The sequence below is a fragment of the Elaeis guineensis genome, chromosome 12 (assembly GCF_000442705.2).
Source record: "Elaeis guineensis isolate ETL-2024a chromosome 12, EG11, whole genome shotgun sequence".
NCBI lineage: Eukaryota > Viridiplantae > Streptophyta > Magnoliopsida > Arecales > Arecaceae > Elaeis > Elaeis guineensis.
This window is the reverse complement of record NC_026004.2, coordinates 11,373,640-11,392,956: the sequence shown is the minus strand read 5'-3', so window position 1 is coordinate 11,392,956 and position 19,317 is coordinate 11,373,640. Positions and strand designations below refer to the sequence as shown.

Genomic DNA, 19,317 nt, shown 5'->3' with positions numbered 1-19,317 from the left:
GAAATACAAATTTTGTCAAATACAAATGTCCAAAACGTGTCTCCTTGGATAGCTTGACAGCTTTGTTTTTTTTGGAATACTAGTGATATCCTGTACCACTGTTGAGAGGGCTCTATTTGACTATCAACACTGTTTAGGTTTTGTTTTTGAGATCTTTTGCTGCATATGATATGATAATTTAAGGCATTTGAGTTTTTTTCTTTTGCCCTGATAAAAGATACATATGTTGCTGCTTGAAGTCCAGCGCAGTGTAATAAAATCTTCATTTTTTAACTAATTTTGGAAGCAAAAGCTGTGGGTTTGGCTGGAGAATATATAGTTCACAATTGACAGCCAATTGGATTACAATTTTTGACATAAAAAATGGAATTACATTTCTTTATACAAAGATCCCCTACAACTACAATCTTCCTCAATAATGCTTGACATCAAGCAGCAGTCACCTTGAGTCTCTGTTTTCACAATTGCAGCAACCATTCAGGTAATTCAACTATAAAGACTTCAGCCAAAAACATGTGTAATGGTCGGTTGTCAAACAACTGCATACTCCTTATGCTGTCTTCATCGAGTAACGTGGATTATTTATTACTATTGAAAGCCAGACCATAGCTGTTTTCAACCTTCATCATAAAATTCTGTTTTAGCCCAGCAATTTTCATGCCCCCACCGCTTCAAAGAAGGAACTAAACTGGTTGGTACCTGACTAACATTGAATGCAGCACTTCATGACAAAGCTCTCCAACTCCAATTTACAGTTCTTTGGCCCAAAAGGAATTACCAGGCCACGACCAGTGTCTACCACCAGCAAAATTTTTAACCAAAAAAATAAAAATAAATGATGAATGACAAAAATTCTTCTATGTAATTAGGCAATCATGCTTCTCAGTCCACTTCAGATGACTGTGGAGAAGCTCAACCATGGAATAAATCTCTTTAGACTGAGGGTGAGACCCATCCCAGGACACAAACTTGTGAGCCTTTTGGCCTATATGAAGCATGCTGTAACCACTCATAATCCTCACTCCTTTCTCCTTCATCAATGATCTTATCTTTGCTGAGTGATTGATGGACCCACCCTTTGCATACATGCTTGAAGCCAGCAGATATCCTGCTGAATTAAAAGGCTCCAACTCAAGGACCTGAGAGGCTGCCCATCGCCCAAGCTCATAATTCCCATGGCTTCTGCAAGCACTTAGCAGAGCACCCCACGCAGCAGGACCAGCTTCAAGTCCATCTGGAATACTCTTGATTACCTCCAATGCACCTTCGAGATCTCCAGCTCTTCCCAACATGTCAACCACACACGAGTAGTGCTCCAAGCTTGGCTGGAGTAATGGATCTCGCAACATCCGCTGGAAACAAGAGAAGCCCTCCTCCACTAAACCACCATGACTGCATGCTGATAACACTGCAAGCATGGTAACTCCATTAGGCTTCACATTGTCTGATTCCATCTCATGAAGAGTAGCAACGGCTTCACAGGCACGACCATTCATTCCCAGTGCCCCTATCATTGCATTCCATGATGACACACTTCTCACAGGCATCCTCTGAAACACCTTTTTTGAGGCATTCAAGTCCCCACACTTTGCATACATGTCAAGAAGACTGGTATCAACCACCAAGACATCTACTAAACGGTTCCTGATTGCCACACCATGAGCACATTTCGAAAGCTTCAGTTCTGCTGAAACTGCACAAGCTTCAAAAAGACTCAGGATGGTTACTGAATTGGGCTTTTCTCCTGCCAGCTGCATCTCACTGAAGAAGGCAACTGCTTCATCAGGCTTGCCACAGTGTGCCAAGCCTGCCATTATCACACTCCATGATATGACATTAAGCTTCTTCATTCGTCTGAACAACTTCAATGCAAGTTCCATGAGATCACACTTAGCATAAGCATCTAATAAATAATTCAATAGCAATTCATTTGATGCAAACTGTCTCCTGATGACCATGGCATGGATGCATTTGCACCAGAATGCCCAACCAAGTTTCTTGCATAACTGCAACAGTGTCACCAGAGTCACCTCATCACTCTCAAACCCAGTCCTTCTCATTGAATCAAACAGTAACCATGCTTGCATATATTTTTCATTATGAACAAATCCAGCTAAAATGCTATTCCATGACACAGTATTTTTCTGAGGCATCAAGTTGAAGGCCATAGTGGCAGAATCCATATCATGGCACTTTGAATACATATCAACAAGAGAATTCCCTACAAATAGGTCAGCTTCGAAACCTCTACAAATCAAATGACCATGGATGGACCTCCCCTGCTTGATATCCCCAACACCACCACAAGCTTGAAGAACACTAAGCACAGCAAGCCCATCGATATCAACAGTACCCTCATTAGACATCTCTTGAAACAGCTGCAGCGCACCTGCAGGTTCCCCACTCTGTGCATAACCACTGATCAATGCACTCCAAGAAATCACATCTCTTTCAGTCATTTCATCAAACAACCTCCTTGCACACTCCAAATCTCGACACTTCGCATACATACAAAGCATCGAGTTCTGGACTGCAACATCATTCGAAAACCCATTCTTTACAACAATCCCATGAACATTCCAACCTTGTTCAATAGCGTCCAGTTTCCAACAAGCCTGAGTTACAAGCACCAATGTGGACACATTTGGTTCAAAGTTTGAAACTTTTGCTCGATTAAACAAACTCAATCCAGCTTCGAAATCACCCTGACTCAGAAACCCATGGATAATCACATTCCACGAAACCGAATCTTTGTTCATCATGTCGTCGAAGAGACTCATCGCCGAATTCGTCATGCCGCATTTGATGTAAAAGCTCATGATGGTATTGCTGATGGAAGTGTAGGACTCGAAGCCCATTTTGATCACATCGGCATGAATCGAGATCCCCTCTTTTACGGACTGAAGGATTGCACAGGCTTTGAAGATGGGAGGGACGATATCTGGGTGTGGTGGCAGAGCAGCTCTTTTTATCTTGTGGTAATGAAGAAGAACATCTTGCCATTGCTTCCTGGATGCAGATTCTCTGAGAAGAAGATCTCTGTTAACAAGTTTTGGGCAGGAAAGGAGGGTTGTGCCAAGTGAAATACGCATTCAAGATGTCGAATTGATGTTCGAAAAAATGTTTCACATGAGCCTCCGCAGATCCATGCAAAAACTCTCTCAGAGAAATTAAATGGGCTTGTTCTGGTGTAAGTCCGCCGCATGGAGATTGTTTGCGTACAATACTGTCATCAAATACCCCACCATTTTCTTTTAATTAATTAGAATTGGAATAAACTATTTCCCACCATCTATCCTATTCATGCACCAGCCCAGCCTCACCTGGGTCAGAGCTCAGGTCTGTAGACAGATCACAATAAGACTTCCTGCAATCGAGATTTAAACATACGGATCGAAACGTTCAAACTTTGCTAAAATGGCCACCAGAGAGGCAGATACCCCCTCAGAGTTCACCCTCGCAATCCTCTCCTTCACACTCTGAAGCTTCTCCTACCCTCTTGGCAAACAGAAATTATGCAAAAATATCTTGTAATTTAGAGAGCACGTAGGTTAACCGAACAAGCAAAATTATGAGCTTGAAAATATATTGGATCGAGAAATGTCCTCATGTAAATACAAACATTATGAGACAGGAATCAGGATTTACTGCAGGTAACACGATTGTGCCAAGTTAATTTAATACAAAATTGTAAGCATGTGTTTCAAGAGACCTGCAGTTCTACCAGATCAAACTGCTCAACAGAGGCGAACTTGCTCTCTGAAAAGAATATGAATAAATCAATCCAAGAAAATGTTATCAGTTGGTTTAATTTCATCAGTCCATATAGCAGCTCTGAATGTACGGATTGTCAAACTTTACAAACTTGGACCAGTATGAATTGTACTTGGTAAAAGCAAGATCCAGCCATGGCTTGTAGTTGCCATTGTAGTGAATGACAGCTGCATTCTCAATCTCTGAAGTATTTACAGCAGGATCATAGCCGAGTCCGAGCACATGCCAACTCCGTTCTAATGGATATGTCAGATTGTAAAATGTTATCAAACCTGGTGGCAGAGACCCAAGCTTCCAGAGTTTCCTGTCTTCATTCTACAGAGATGAGGGAGAAAAAGGGGAAAAATCCCTGTCAACGAACTGAATAAAAGAGAAGGTATGTTAGATATAACATTGCACAAGCATGCTGTACCCATGTCAATCACATCAGATATTCATGGAACAATAAAATTAAACTTTAGCGTCTGCTCCAATGCATGAACCGGCTATTCCTTTGTTCTGCCAAGTGAAGTGAGAACCTGTATCTTAACAGGCATAGAAAGATAAGCTGGAAGGATCAGGAAGTCCATCAATTCCCCAATTCCCATTTTTAATAGAAATCACCAAATCCCTTCAACTTCTTCCATGCCTCTTCCCCCACCCCTTCTGATATATGGAGATCAACGGACTTCCCAAACCCCTTCAGATTCTCTTTTATGCCTCTCCAAGAAGCAATTTTCTTCACACATCCAAACAAGCCCTCAGGCATGAGCATATGCTGGCATGAATATAGCCAACATGTCATTTGTTCAAGATATGACGGTAGAGAATTTCGAAAAAACGATACAGAATTTCCCCAAGAAAGCATGATTGCAATTAGATCAAAACTACAATGATAACTTTCTAGGATTATACATGTAGTCTTGCCTGGTTATCAAGGGAAAAGAAACAATATATGCCACCACCTACAATGCAATTTACACAACAGACGTGCAGAATCTCAAAGCTTTAAACTTCTGAAACATGAACTAATTTTGAAGAGGACTTTGTAGTGCAACAACCCCCACACATGCACCCAGGAGAAAAAAAAAGGAAATAGAAGGAACAAAAAGCTATATGACACACCAGAAAAATATGCAGTCTCAAGGAAAAAATGCATGGAGTTGACAACTTTCTTCATAACAAAAATGACAACTTTCTTCATAATATTCAGCACTCGTCCCCATCACCCATCACCTAGCAACACATCCATCAACTAGTAGAATATATTTCACTTCCCAAATTCCATGCAAACAAAGTCCCAGGAATTGAATTCTGCCCAGTAACTGCACAGTGGTGTCCAACAATTGCACCAAATTTCTTAGTAATTGAATATGGTTGTTCTACAATGAAAATTTTGAAGTAAATAAATTTCAGAAAGTTACAATTGTTATTATATATATAGAATTGAACATAGACAGATCGATATTATACAAAGATAAAATATCCGGTATACTATATATAAAATTGAACAAGTGATAGATTTAGGTAATTGTTATTGTCATGAATATAGAAGTCATATCGGAAATGTAGTGAATAGAAAATAACAACAATTGTTTTTTTCTTACCAAGTCTTGCCAATAATGATATATTCCAGTGATATTTCGCTTCTTCCATTCCTTCAAGTCAAAGATGTTCATTCCAAATGCCCATCCACAAGCCTGTGGATCAAAATTTTCGGAGATTTTGGGATGCGAGAAATTGAGGTAAGTATCAAACCTATGAAAGCTCTCTTTGCATGTCTCAACTGCACCATTCACCATCCCCTTCAAATCTATAGACCAGAGCGGTGTCAGATCCTTTTGAACAACAATGTCATCATCAAGAAAAAGTATCTTATCAAGCTTTGGGTACACTTCTGGCATGTAGAACCTTAGATGGTTAAGCATAGAAAGATACTTGGGATTCCTATATTTGATATTTTCATTCCCAACAGAAAGAGATGATGGATGATTTGCTTTAAAGTAGTATTCTTTAATCCTGGCTGACTCAAGTTGACGAAGAACTGAACAGTAAGAAGAGTTAAGCCACTTGAAATCATCAATGTTCTCCACATTAATTGCCGCAGGTGCAGGAGGATGGACAATGAACCACATTCTCATAGCAGCATAATTCAACCTGTCTGTAACTATATGAAATACATGTTTTTCTGGCTCTTTGGCATGTATCACAGTAGAATTGACAACTACAGCTGTTGCAAGAACATTATCAGAGAATATAGCATAGTGATAGAGGAAAGGATCCTCAAGCTTGTTCTTGTCTGCTAGTTCTTTGCTGGTATAGTTGTGCAAGAAGTAATCGGTTGTTAGCTGTAAAGGTAGGCAGTGGAGCGGTTTAGGGATAGTCTTTGCAGCATGCTGGACTAAGAATGCGTTATGTTTCTTCACAGCATTTATGCTTTCATCTGCAGACTGGACCATGGTCCGTAACTTTCTTGCCACTACATCAGTGTCAAGTAGCATGTCCCTTGCCACAGATAAAGCATGGCCCATTGCTTTTGCTCGTTCAAGAGCACTGGATGATAAGAGACAAATTTCCAGCATTATAACTGAGTGATTTGTAAACAATAATATGACAACAAAAATGAGTGGAAGAAGTACCTTTCATGCAGTTCAGTATCCGAATTTGCATCTCCAATAGCTTGTCGGCTATCTTTGATGTGTCTCATCAAAGAATCATAAAGATCAAATACATTCCTGGAACGGGCAATGCCAGCATACACCTTGGCCATGATAATCTGATCTTTCAATAGTTTCAAAGTGGAATCTGAGTGAGGGTTGTTATATTCCTTCCTCCATATGCTGTATTTTCCCCGGACTATGTTATTAAACTGCTTTGTACGTTCAATGGCTGCTCTTTGCATCTCTAGTTCAGTTTCTTTGCTCATGTTAATTAGCTCTTGAGTTCGCATTTCCTTTCTTTTCTGTCGTAATTGCTGCAAGGTGAGAGATGGGGGAAGACAACTTATACCTTTACCAAGAAACAATAAAACTAAATCAAAATTGGGAATGACCGGATGTTTACCTGCCGTTTAAGCTTCATTGGGCTAATAGGGGCAGTTTGTTGATTTTGATCGGTAGAAGGTTGAGCATTGTCCTGTATCCCACTCACAATTTTTTGAGATGACCCTTCTCGCCTCTGGCAGTTCATAGAAGAAATAAATATGAAGCAGTCAGAAAAAATCCAGAACAAATTATGAATGCTCACAAAACCGAAGCAAGTTGAGGATAGAAGTGAGAATACTAAAAAAGTTGACTACCATGATTCTAAGATGAAGGGTTTCTTTTTTCAGCTCTCCTCTATACCTTGATCCAATTTATATAGGTATGGTACAAAGATATTAAAAAAAAAAAAAATTGAAAATGTTTTAATACTTCACTTGGCATCTGCCAACTTCTAGGCCAACATATTTTTGGTCACAAGAGGGGCCTGACATGAAATCCAAAAACTCAGTAGGTGATCTATCTTTTAGGTTTCAGAAATTTAAGCTCACATAACGAAGGAGGAAAGCCTTCAAGATTCACCTAGACCAAGAAAAGTGTGAGGACTGAAAGATTTGTTGTTCAGAACTGCAGTCATCTCTAATGCAGAGTACAAGCCAAAAAGCCAAATTGAAACACAATCCTTTGAATGAGTTTCACACAGTTTTAAAGAACTTCTGGCTTACATAACTGAAAATATTTTCTCAAAAATTTAAAAAAAAAAAAATCTCACAAATCCAAATACACGATTAATCCTGTGACAAGCAGCACTGAAGAGGTAAAAAGAGTACCAGCACAACCATCGCTTGTGTGTGGTTTGCACCAAAAGAACTCTCCCACACCCACGAAGAAGACAGGTTTCTTGAGTTGACCTTGAATGTTTGAAGTTTACCCAAAAAATCTATGTATGTTACAGTTATATCAACACCCTGTAAAAAATAGAATGGGATAAATAGATTGAACAGTTTGCTTGGATGAAGAAGATGTATTTCAGTTACCCCATCTAGTTCACGGGAGTCAAGTTGCCCAGCCAAACTGCCCGTCCTGAAACCATGTTCCTGTAAAGTCAACATAAAGCCATTGCCGAGTAAGATAAGGTAAAGCAGTAAGAACTAATATCCAAAGGATAACATCTGCACTTGAACAGATCAAATATTCTTCTGTGAATCCAGAAATAATCAACAATATACCTCTACCATCGACTTTGTTCTTGCAGATTTTTTTTTTTTTGGGTGGCAGTGCATGTCTCATATTTCAGCTTGGATGATTCCATATAATTTCAACAGAGGAATGAATTATTATGACACTAAATTACAGTTGTGCATAGGTGAAGAACATGCTAAATTGGGTGCAGGCTTTTAGGGAATCTCTTCTTAAATATATTAGCAGCAATAGGTTCCAAGATCTATACTCATCAAACTTCTATCATTAAATAATGAGTTTTTTCCTTTGGTAAATTTCAAGCAACAATAATGATGTTATTTGATAATATTGAGAAAGTACGGAAAGCAATTTTGCTTCAGGCAAAATTGAAATATCCTGAACATTTGGTGGAAAAAATCGCATATATTAGAGTATTTAATGTTTTAAACATGGATACCAGCTCATTCTTGCAGCTCAGATTGAAAGAGAATATCTGACAATAAGAACGGGCATGGCATAACCAGATTTTGAAATTCAAAAGAATTCTGATACAAGGAAAAGCACTAACAACATCCATCAGGTGTAGATCAGAAGAGCATGGTAATTGGCTAGCCACAGTTTCAATCATCATAGTTCACATGTCCCACTTTGTATTTGATATGTATATGTGTACACACACACACACAAAGAGAATGTTCTTAAAGAACAAATGTGACCTAGACAAACTAATGTTTAGCATTTAAAAGATCACCAGGATAATAGACGACAACATGAAAAAAGTCAATGTTTATAATGTAAACTACTGAAAATTATCCAAATAGCAAAAAGAAATAAAACGGAAAAGCAAACCAAAACATAGATGTGTTTAAAGAAAAGGAATCACGGGAAAATTGCAACACCTGTTCATTCCGGCAGTTCTGACAAGCTTGCAGACGCCTATATCCTTTGGCATCTCTTTGGCTGGAATAGACACCAAGAACTCTCAGCTTGAAGTGAAGTTAACAAGTAAATGATAAAATAAAACTTAATAATCGCCAAAGAAAGCTAATGCATACAGATCCGATTGAAAGTTTAAAGCAGAAAAATTAGTTTAATGAGACCTGCAAGACACATCCAAAGTGCCAATTCAGACTACCGTTAGTTGAACTAAGAGGAATTAATGATAGTAGTTAAAATTGTGCGACAAAACTAGACACTTTGTAGGGAGTGTCCAAGCAACAACATGCACAATTCGTAGCTTAAAAAGAAAGGCGGCAGGGGATAATAATGCATAGTCCATCTAGAACAACAAAATTGAAATCCAAAGTCAATATAAAAATAATAAATTCATTAACTTTAAGTAGTGATATGCAAACTGGATAGAGGTGAATAACCAAATTTAAATAGAGCTCCATGTTAGATGAAAATGAAAAAAAAAAAAATTGAAGTAGAGATAAGCTGACTACTTGTAATGATGGCCATGAATGCAACCTCAGATTGGTTGAGGATTTTGAAGAGATGGTGCTTTAGCAAAGATAATAACTCTTTATCTTACTTTGGTAAAATAGAGGACCGCTTAAAGGGAACTGTATCCGATGATACTTCTGATCTGACTGAGGGAACAAGGATCATGGCCTGCAAAATCATGAAGCAAGGTAGAATAAAAGGCAACCACAAATTTGATGAAATAACTAAGTTTGACTAAAGTTGTGAAGCGTCCAAGATAAAGTAAAAAAAATGGAAGAAGAAACAGCAAAAATGCTCCCATAAAAATAGTCTCTATTTCAAGAAAGGAACTCACAAAGCCAGTATACTCATAGATCATGTAACAAAAAAGGAAGAAGAAACAACAAGAATGCTTCCATAAAAATAGTAGCTATTTAGAGAAAGGAACACACAGAACAAGTATACTCAGAGTTCATAAAATTTTTGTCAGAATGTTGCATCAAATTCAGAAATAATGGATGAGAACTATTTGAAGAACTCATCTAGATTGTATCAGATAAGTTGAACTGAAGATATGGTACTTCTGGCACATTATAGAAAGGTAGGTTGCTTATATGGAATGATGAACCCAGTAAAATAATTCCAAGACATGCTGAACCAACTAAACCAGTACTAGCAAGAATAGAAATATAGCATATAGACCTATAAGGCTGCAACATTTCTGACAGATGATACTGCTAGCATAATTTATGCCGAGAAGAAAAAGTTATAACATGCCCATATCTATCAAGAACAAAATGGGCAACAGTACAATGGAAAATCTGTACTAGATATGTATTAAATTAAGTTACTCTTAGTAAGGCAGTCATTTGAATACTTAGCAATAACATTTCTATGACACTTTGATCCGAATTAATGGATATATAACAATTCCAATTTTTTTTTAAAAAAAAACACCTAATCTAAATAATAGGGAAAAAAAAAAAGCATTTTGAGATGGCTAATAGTTGGGCCGGGCTAGAGGCATTTGATCTATAAACATATAAAAAGCACCACACATTTTGCTCCATAAAACCAAGCTTTGACATGGGAAATCAGGAACTTGTTCAGGTTTAGATTCAAGATGACCTAATCCGCGAGGCCATTGTAATATAAAAATATTATGGCTTCCACATATCATTTCAAGTGAAAGAAATAAATGGCAACTGAAGAGATCGCATAGGATAATGATGCACACAGCAACAATTTTGACCTCCTAAAAAAGGAAATCCTGAACCTTCCATCTCCTACCCCTTTTTATGTATGATACCAACTCGTACAACTATATTTGGTAACTTCTAATTGTTCACTAATTATGTCTATCAGTATTTGTTAACTTTCCAAAATCCCATCTAGTTCCTTCAGCCCAACTACTTTATCGATCATCCACAAGAGTTGCACTACGGTGTGAACTGAGGATCAGTTACAAGTGCCTACGCTACATTTACGACAAAATTATCAACTCCCCTGTGATGCATATTCACCAAAACCCTCTCCCAACCATCTAGGGTTACAGCGAGGATTTGGAGCATTCAAATATGTAGCTGTTCAAATATCACTAAACCTACTGAACCATGATCAGAATCTTTAGCACTGGCCCAGCATACACGATTTAACAAAAATAAAAATTCTAGAAAACGATCTACATGAAAAATATAAAGAGAAAAAAAACACATCTTTGCATCGTTTTTACTTCTAAATCTATTCAAACCCCAAAATTACACAGTTAAAAAGCAAGAGAAAAAAAAAAAAAAAAAAAACAAAATCAGATTCATTAAAGTGCAGCTGTGGATCCCAGATCGGTCCGGCTTCTGGCAATATATTCACATATCAATTCAAAAAGAACGGCTGAGATAATTCAAGAAGTAAAAGCGATCTTCGACGAAGAAAAATTAGACGAGAAATACGGGTGCAAAGAATCGATTGAAGCTTGCTATGCGAGCAGAAGAGAGGGGCCACTAACAAGGAAGAAGGCGATGATTAGTTGAAGGCCACCTCCAAGGACGTTTCGGGAGGAAAACAACTCCATGACCACAGCGCGAAGAAGGATTAGAATTTAGAACCGAAGAAGAGAGAGAGGGATTCGAGGAGGAAGAGATCGCGGGAAATGGGAAGAGGTGCTTGGTTTGGCGTCGAGTAGTAGTTCCTCCCGTTTCCTCCCGTCTCGCCTCTCTCTTGGATGCTGTTCCTGGGCTCCTCGGCTTTGCGCGTGATGACACGAGGCCCCAACTACGGCACATCTGTTGCCGACTTTATTGTTTATCATTTGGTTTGCCGACTTTTCTTATTGGTTTGCCGGCTTTTCTTCTTTCTGATTACTTCCAAGTCCGGGATCATCAGTCTTTTTTAGGCCCAAGCTAAGGTGCTCCTAGGTTCGAAAGTGCATTGTGTCGACTTGACTAGCAAAATTTATACCCTAATCCAAGAAAGATTTTGACAACCAAAACCTTAACCCATCTTAGGCTATAAATATGTCAACTGCAAATACAATATTTTCGGATAGGATTGGATGATGTCTTGATTAGATTTCATTTAGTGCTCTACCCTATATGTGAGTGAGTTTTGGTTTTGGATTGAGTTGTTGTAGAGAAGCTCATGCCAATTTTACTTGAGTGTTTGGTCAAGTTGGTAGTCTTGTTATATGTATTCAAGTCGTATTGAATGGTCCAAGTCTCTAAATGTGACTCAATCCAACTTGTAATTGAATTAACATTTCTTTTCAATCAACTTTGGTTACATGTTGACCCTACCGGACTATAGCTACTGATTGAACTTGTATGTTAAAGAAGGATTCACCTTCCTTCGTACGAGTCCATCATTGGATCATTCACTGCTTGGTTTAAGGTCTATGCAGGCAGATGAACGAAGGAGTTCAGAATACTTTGAGATTTGTATAATCGGTGATCCAATAATAGATAGATACAAAGGAAAGTAAATCCTTCTTTCACAAGAAAGATGCCATTATTTATCAATTACACACTTTACACTTTATTTTGACATTAATATGGTGAATATATTTTTCTCAACCTAAACTTAAATTTCTTGTCAATTTTATTATCAAAATACATGTAGTCTATGCTTTTTAGTTTGTCGGCTCTATTCTTTCACTCAAATATGAAATATCAACATAGCTTATACCACCTTGATGTTTTTATGAGTACCAATTCTAGCATATTTATTGTTGAGTGCACACCTACATATAAAAAGGAGTTGAGATTCACTACCAAATCTTAATCCTATTAGACTTCATATGTAATTGATTATTAGTTTTAATAGCTTTAGAATTCAAGTACGCGTTAACTTAGGTTGGGCCCTAAGCTTAATATATTTGAGTTTGTTTTTTTATTAGAATAGGATAATGATATTTTTATCTTTTAGTAGGAAAGAAAGTGTGATTTTATAAATAGAGAATTATTTTTGTATATGCAGACCCTTTTGTAAGGCTTTTCTTTAAGAGAGAGAGAGAGTCACACTCATTATTTCGGCTTTTATTTTTTTTGGATAGATTTATGTACTTTTCTAAGTTTTTTCTTCCACCATTATTTTTTCTTGCAATTCTCTGCAAATATTCTTTTGTATTTTGTGTTTGTTTTAGATCTTAGGTCGACATCATCGATCAATTTTAGGTCGCATACCGCTCTACAAATGGTTGTCTTACATTCCAATTTGCACTTTGGAGCCTTTTAGTTAGAAAATTAAAAAAAAAAAAAAGACTCCATATTTGTTTCTAAAAATTGGCATATATGGAACCAAAACGAATTCTCTACAAAAAGTAATGCTCTTTCTTTTATAAGGCATGAATACTTTGCTCTTAAGTTTTACTTGGAGACCTCCCTTGTTTTCTTCTTATAAGAAAAGAAATGTGGTTATTGTGAAAACAGGCGTTGACGTCAATCCCAACAGAGAAAGTGCAGGGTGGACACGGTCATTCAAATGCTAGTGGAAGTTGACGTTGCCATAAGAGATGGTGGCCCTCTATGGATGTGTGGATGCACATGCTGCTGACCGGATGGCAAAGATTAGGTTGGCAATAAGATGAAGGGCGAATCAGAGGGGAGGGTATTAAGATGGGTTCGGCTTGTATCTTTTACAATATCAACCGTCGGATCATGCATCGTACAAAACTCAAAGCACTTTGAACTCCTATCTCCATCCGTCTGCATAGCTCTCAAAGCAGCCATTGCACGATCCAATGGTTATCATCGCAAAAGAAGGTGAGTCATTGTTTCATGCAAAAGATATGTTGGAACCCATGAAGATGCGCACCATGGCATCAAGGAACTAACGTCTGTTCTTGGAGTAAGGGACATTAAGGTGGAATTTTGAGGACATAATCTATTCTTCCCTGCAGCAGGATGATTAGAATTTCATCATTCTAGAATTGCATCATATGCAGGTCTCTTAGTTTCATATTAAAATGATATTATTCTAGTCAGTTTCCCAGGTTCAGTTTCACAGGTTCCTTTTGAACTAAAGACCTCAGCATAGAAAGCAGCCTCTGATTCTTAGGCAAGGTAATCCTAAACCAAATCAATGTTTAATAACATTTTGCCCCTTTTTTATGTGTACAATTCTTCATGATCGAAAACGAATACAAGCACACAGAGACGGACTTTTTTCAATCTTAACACTTGATAAAAAGGCATTAACCTCCCATTGTTTAAAGTTGACAAGAAGGCATGCAAGATCCAGAGTCCATCCTAACCAGAATTGAATGGTAGGGGTGCACCGAAGTAAATAAGCAGAAAAAAAAAAAGCCCTGCTCTAAACCTGTGATAAGTAAAACTAGAACTCTGGTTTATGCAAATCAAACTCACTCTTGTTCATGTTTCCATAATTGGCATCATTAAAAACATTAGATTCTCATTTCAGTATTCAATTCCATTTGCCGCCGATAAAGTCATCACATCATTGTAAACAGAAGTAGAAAATGCTAATTTATGGAAATAGAAGTCACTCCTCTTCATTTTTCTATATATTTATCTTAAAAAATATGTTGTTCCAGTATAAAAGATGATATTCTCATTTCATGAATCAGAACACTTTCAGTTTGTCCATACAAATCATCACAACATCCTCAAACCCTAGAAAGAATCTACAATCATTAGGATTACAATAGACAAAAATGATGTTGGTCTACATAACTAATCAGATCAAAGCTTCTGTTAACTTACTCTATGAGTGTGGTGGTTGGCCCGCATGCCATACTCAACACCATCATGTCTCGACTTAAGTGGGGATCGGGGCTTTGATGGAATCTGGCCATTGTTGGGAGTAGCATGCTGGTGGGAGCCATCTTTAGACTTAGACTCCCTCGACCTGCCTTTCATGGCCTCTATCTGCTCCAATGTTTCCAAAACTTCCTTCATAGATGGCCGGCTTTTAGGTTCACCACCAAGACACTTCAGTGTAAGCTGAGCAGCCTGAAAAGCTCCTTTGGAGGGGTACTGTCCCTCAAGCCGCGGATCCATCAACCTTGCCAGCTTTCTACGATCAGCTAAGTATGGTTTAGCCCAATCAACCAAATTATGTTGCCCACTCGGACGATTAGTATCAAGCGCTCGCTGACCAGAGAGCATCTCCAGTAACACGACTCCGAAACCATAAACATCACTCTTCACATAAAGATGTCCTAATTGATGAAACAGATGTCAATTATTTCACCTTAAAAACAAAAGGATGGATGTTAATCAATAAACAAAGAGGGAGCAAGCATGCATATATCCTTGTTTGTTATATCAGGAAGGCTTTAGATATCTCATATGAGACAACTCCAACAAAAGCTTCAAGGCTTCATCGAGTTTCATGTGCCCTAATGCCTGAGTTAGTGGAAGATGAATGATGTGCCATATGCAATAGTGTGGCCCCAATCCAAAAGCACAACAGCATTTGACCACTGTTGCCAACAAGCCACTTCTCAGTAGAGGTGGTGAAGCATATAATGCTTCTCTCATTGAGGACCACAATCCACATATGAAATGGTGGTTACCCTGATGTATGATGTTTGTATCACATTTTTAGTTTTTTATGATACATACCAGTGGCAACATACTCTGGAGCTGCATATCCGTAGGTGCCCATCACCCGTGTGGTGACATGCGAGTCTCCACCAGTTGGCCCATGTTTTGCCAATCCGAAGTCAGAAAGCTTGGGATTGTAGTTCTACACAAGAAACCAAGATAAAGCCAAAATGAGGCCACTAACTATCAAGAAGAATAGAAGTCTGAAAGCAAGAACTTTACCGAGTCGAGGAGGATATTGGAAGCCTTGAAGTCTCGGTAAATGACCTTTTTATCTGATGTATGTAAGAATGCAAGCCCACGTGCTGCACCTATGGCGATCTTCAGCCTCAGGCTCCAAGAGAGTGGCTCATAAGCTGCTCCTCCTGCCCATTGTATGCTAATTACATGAGCATGCAAAGAATAAATCATGAAACTGAAGGACATCAAATAATTCCATCATTGAATGCAATCTGCAAGCCCACAATACCAAAGAATTTTTACAACTTTTGGTTCTTTCTAGATGCTCCAGCATGATGAACAGCAAAAAAAAAATATATATCATACTTTTCTTTGATTGGAAGACTATATTTTCACAGTTTTATAGGTTTAAGAATAGTTATGCAAAGCTAAGTTTTCGAAGAGGGAAAATCAAAATAAATAAGATGATAAAAATATTAAGATATATAAAAGAACCTAAGATTCCAGTACACTTCAATTCATACTAAAATTATTATTCTACCCAGGGAAGTTTGATGAAGAAAACACTGTGCCATTTGATGTGACTCATCTTATTAAAATTGAGTAATCAATCATTAGCATTATCTTAGTGCATGATCAGGAAAGTAGTATTGCAGAGTTGTCAGTGCTGGCAATTTCTGTGTTTGCTGCAAGACTCACTTCGAAAGAGGTGATTCTCTAGGCTGCCCTTTATCAGGAATTCATACACAAGAAGGAGCTCCTTGTCCTCCCAGCAATAGCCCAAGAGCTTGACGAGATTGGGATGTGATAACCTCCCCAGGAAATTCACTTCAGACTGCAAATAAAAAAAAAAATAAGTTTAACAGATTAAGTACCAGGGAACATTGTACCGAAAAAAGTCACAGTTAACAGAAAGAAGCATGGTTATCAATTAAAGAACACCTACCAGACATCAACAAAGGTGCTGGAATTTGGATCATCTCCAGTTCAGGGTTGAACTAGAGAGCTCCAGTTCTACATTTCCAGCCATCCATGTATTGTGGAACAGCCAGTGAATGGGGCTGGGATATTTCACATTACATAGATGGTAACTGATGTAGAACTGGCCTTCTCTAGTTCAACCATGAATTGGAGAGGATCCTGATTCAAGGTGCTGACCTTTCATCACCATGACAATGAATCTTTTTCTGTCATTCTTAAATGCAACTTATCGCACCTCAAGCATATGGATGCTTAGCAAATTTGATGTAATTAACTGGGTAACATGTCAAAAGATTTAAAGGGTGACAAAAGGATCTGAAATGCCTTCCCTGATCCTTAGAATAAGCATGCTATGATTTCTCAACAGAATTGCGCTGAAGTATAGATACTCAAGGTTAAAATTATGAACGCACAAGAAGTCATTGATAGAAGATAACAGAAATTTAATTGAGAGATATATACTGATTAGAATAACATGATATCTGTTCTACTATTAAACAGAAACTCCTAGGCTCCATCGGTGAAGCTAAAGGGAATCCATGCATTCATCTCCACTTCATTTGCTCTATCCTTGATATGTTTTCATGTGATTTGCATGTGCTGAAGTCTAATAAAAGAGTAAATGGAAAATCTTGGCAACATTTGAGTTCCTGAAGTTATCACAATGCAAGGAAGTATAATTGCGTCAATCAATTTCATCAACATCACAATTTTCAAGAAAGACAAGTATTTGGAAAGTCATAACTCATAAATCATATTACAAGAGAAACAAGAAGAAGAAGAAGAAATGCAGTATATATACAAGTAAAGAAGAACATTTCTGCTTACAACAATTTGCTACTCCTTGCAATGAGAAAGGAAAGAATATACACACAAAAAGAGGGGGGGGGGGGGGGATCATGAAAAAAGCTCAGAAGAAAAACAACAGGAAAAGAACATTAAACATAAATTCACAATAAAATTCAAAAAAAAAGAGCATCAACCTCTTATAAAATAAACAAATATAGAAAATCACCTGCCACTCCTCCAACCCTTGCATGCTCTCAGGGTTCAGTTTCTTCACAGCAACAACCATCCCCATCCCACTCTTTGCTGGGTTCAGAGTCTTCTCATCCACCCATCCCTTATACACTCTCCCAAATCCACCTTCCCCTAGAACCGTGTCGGGCTTAAAATTCCTCGTGGCACCCTTCAATTCAGCAAAAGTAAAGATTCGAAGGTTTGGTACCTCCAGGATCCGACCCTCCGGAGAAGCCTCACCAAGGCTTACACTACTGCCAATAGACTGCCCAAAGGTGGCACTGCTGATGCTTGACAACTTCCCAGTTGTGGTGCTGGTGCTAATACTGGTCTTTGATGTTGGCCCTATAATTATAACAGATGGGAGAAGAAGAAAGAGAAATGGGGAAAAGAGGTTAAGAAACATTCAAATAGACCCATTTCTAAGCAAATTGGAGAAATCAGCCAAACCTGAATAAAAAATACAGAAAATTCTGGTCAAAACGCAGTTTTGAATCACATTTGGGTTGGGAATTTCTCAAACCCATTCGAGGTCGATAGATATTAAAGCATTAGAACCATGAAAGAAAAGCTGGAAGTTCAGGCGACCTTGCGATTTCAAAGGAAAAGAAGAAGAAGAAGAAGAAGAAGAACCAAAAATCCCCTTTTTCTTTAGATAGGAAAAGAATCACAGAAAAAAAAATCAACATAAAATGTTAAAACAAAACAAAGTGAATTTTCTTTTTCTAAGACGGTGACCTTGAAACTATAGGACCAGATCAACCCATTCATTGAGAACTTGATACAGAAGGAAATACATATGAAAACGTATAAAAAAATTGAATTTTTATACGATTACTAGCATGGGGGGAGCAAACTAGCAGATAAAAAATAAATAAATAAATAAATAAAAGCTTTGATCAGAAAATGGAGAAGACTAAAGAGGAGAAAAGCAAGCAGAATCATAAAAATCTCATCTTTTTCGTTTCAGAGGCGCATATTAAAGGTATAAATTCTTGTTGATCTTGTATTACCTGGACTGAGTGATCTCGTTGTCGTCGGACTTAGAGACTTCACCTGAGAACCGAAGCAATTCCCCATCACCTATTCTTTTTCCTCCCTCCCTTCCTCTCTCTCTCTCTCTAAATATATTTAATCTTCTCGCTTCTCTCTCTACGAGGTCTCTCTTCGTCTTCCTTCTCTCTAGGCAGAAGGATCGCAAGGCATGGCGGGGAAGGAGAGAGGAAAGGAGAAGAAAAGGAAAAAGCGAAGGCGGAGGGAAGGAGAAGGGGTTGATTTTATGCGCCCCTTTTTTTCCACCTATTCTACAAACTTTCCATCAGGACCACCACCCACAGTTTGTCTTTCGCTTCCGGTCGCCGAGTCATCAAGTCTAATCTACCGTTGGTACCGTGGTTTTTAAACATGGTTTAAAAGATTTTGAACGGCAGGATCCCATGTTGTGTGCAAAACAAATTTCATGAAAAAGTGGCCAATTATATGCAGTGACACTTTTTTTTTTTTTTTTTAAGTTAAGGTAATAAGAAGGAATGTCCTTCACTACCAAAAATTAAAAAAAAAAAAAAAAATTAATATATACGAGGAATTGGACCCATTCGTGTGAGAAAACATGACTGCATAAGATACCAATTGGATTTGTTACGGTTTATTAATATCAGCTCTCCTTGCTAAAATGCTCCAAGGTCATCTCAAATTGAAGACATTTTTATGTTGATTCTTAAATAATAAATAAAGAA

At 38.0% G+C, this 19,317-nt stretch overlaps 3 protein-coding genes across 6 annotated transcripts; all 3 read right to left on the bottom strand.

Annotated features, from left to right (window-relative positions):
• Nucleotides 1–98: 98 nt before the first annotated feature.
• On the bottom strand, nt 99–3,436 carry LOC105055337 (pentatricopeptide repeat-containing protein At2g17210). The gene is made up of 2 exons (XM_073247093.1): nt 3,324–3,436; nt 99–3,226 (listed from the first exon to the last, which is right to left on the bottom strand). The coding sequence occupies exon 2, from the start codon at nt 3,090–3,092 to the stop codon at nt 858–860; it is 2,235 nt and encodes a 744-aa protein (XP_073103194.1). The 5' UTR covers nt 3,093–3,226; nt 3,324–3,436; the 3' UTR covers nt 99–857.
• A 115-nt stretch (nt 3,437–3,551) lies between these two features.
• LOC105055222 (probable galacturonosyltransferase 3) lies at nt 3,552–11,593 on the bottom strand. Of its 4 annotated transcripts, XR_012136030.1 has the most exons (10): nt 11,344–11,593; nt 9,451–9,530; nt 8,816–8,876; nt 7,772–7,831; nt 7,565–7,702; nt 6,817–6,930; nt 6,393–6,727; nt 5,361–6,306; nt 4,879–5,078; nt 3,920–4,089 (listed from the first exon to the last, which is right to left on the bottom strand). XR_012136030.1 is itself a non-coding variant. In XM_019854076.3 (9 exons), the coding sequence occupies exons 1-9, from the start codon at nt 11,407–11,409 to the stop codon at nt 4,090–4,092; spliced, it is 1,845 nt and encodes a 614-aa protein (XP_019709635.1). In that variant the 5' UTR covers nt 11,410–11,593; the 3' UTR covers nt 3,552–4,089. The 4 variants fall into 4 exon arrangements, 3 of the variants coding, with proteins under 3 accessions (XP_019709635.1, XP_010935288.1, XP_029123454.1); XM_019854076.3 differs by lacking the exon at nt 4,879–5,078 and having other exon boundaries at nt 3,552–4,134; XM_010936986.4 differs by lacking the exon at nt 4,879–5,078 and having other exon boundaries at nt 3,552–4,089; nt 11,344–11,592.
• A 2,783-nt stretch (nt 11,594–14,376) lies between these two features.
• Nucleotides 14,377–18,860, bottom strand: LOC105055224 (probable serine/threonine-protein kinase PIX13). Its single transcript, XM_010936988.4, has 6 exons — nt 18,595–18,860; nt 17,577–17,926; nt 16,280–16,415; nt 15,623–15,765; nt 15,419–15,542; nt 14,377–15,012 (listed from the first exon to the last, which is right to left on the bottom strand). The coding sequence occupies exons 1-6, from the start codon at nt 18,659–18,661 to the stop codon at nt 14,546–14,548; spliced, it is 1,287 nt and encodes a 428-aa protein (XP_010935290.1). The 5' UTR covers nt 18,662–18,860; the 3' UTR covers nt 14,377–14,545.
• Nucleotides 18,861–19,317: the final 457 nt, after the last annotated feature.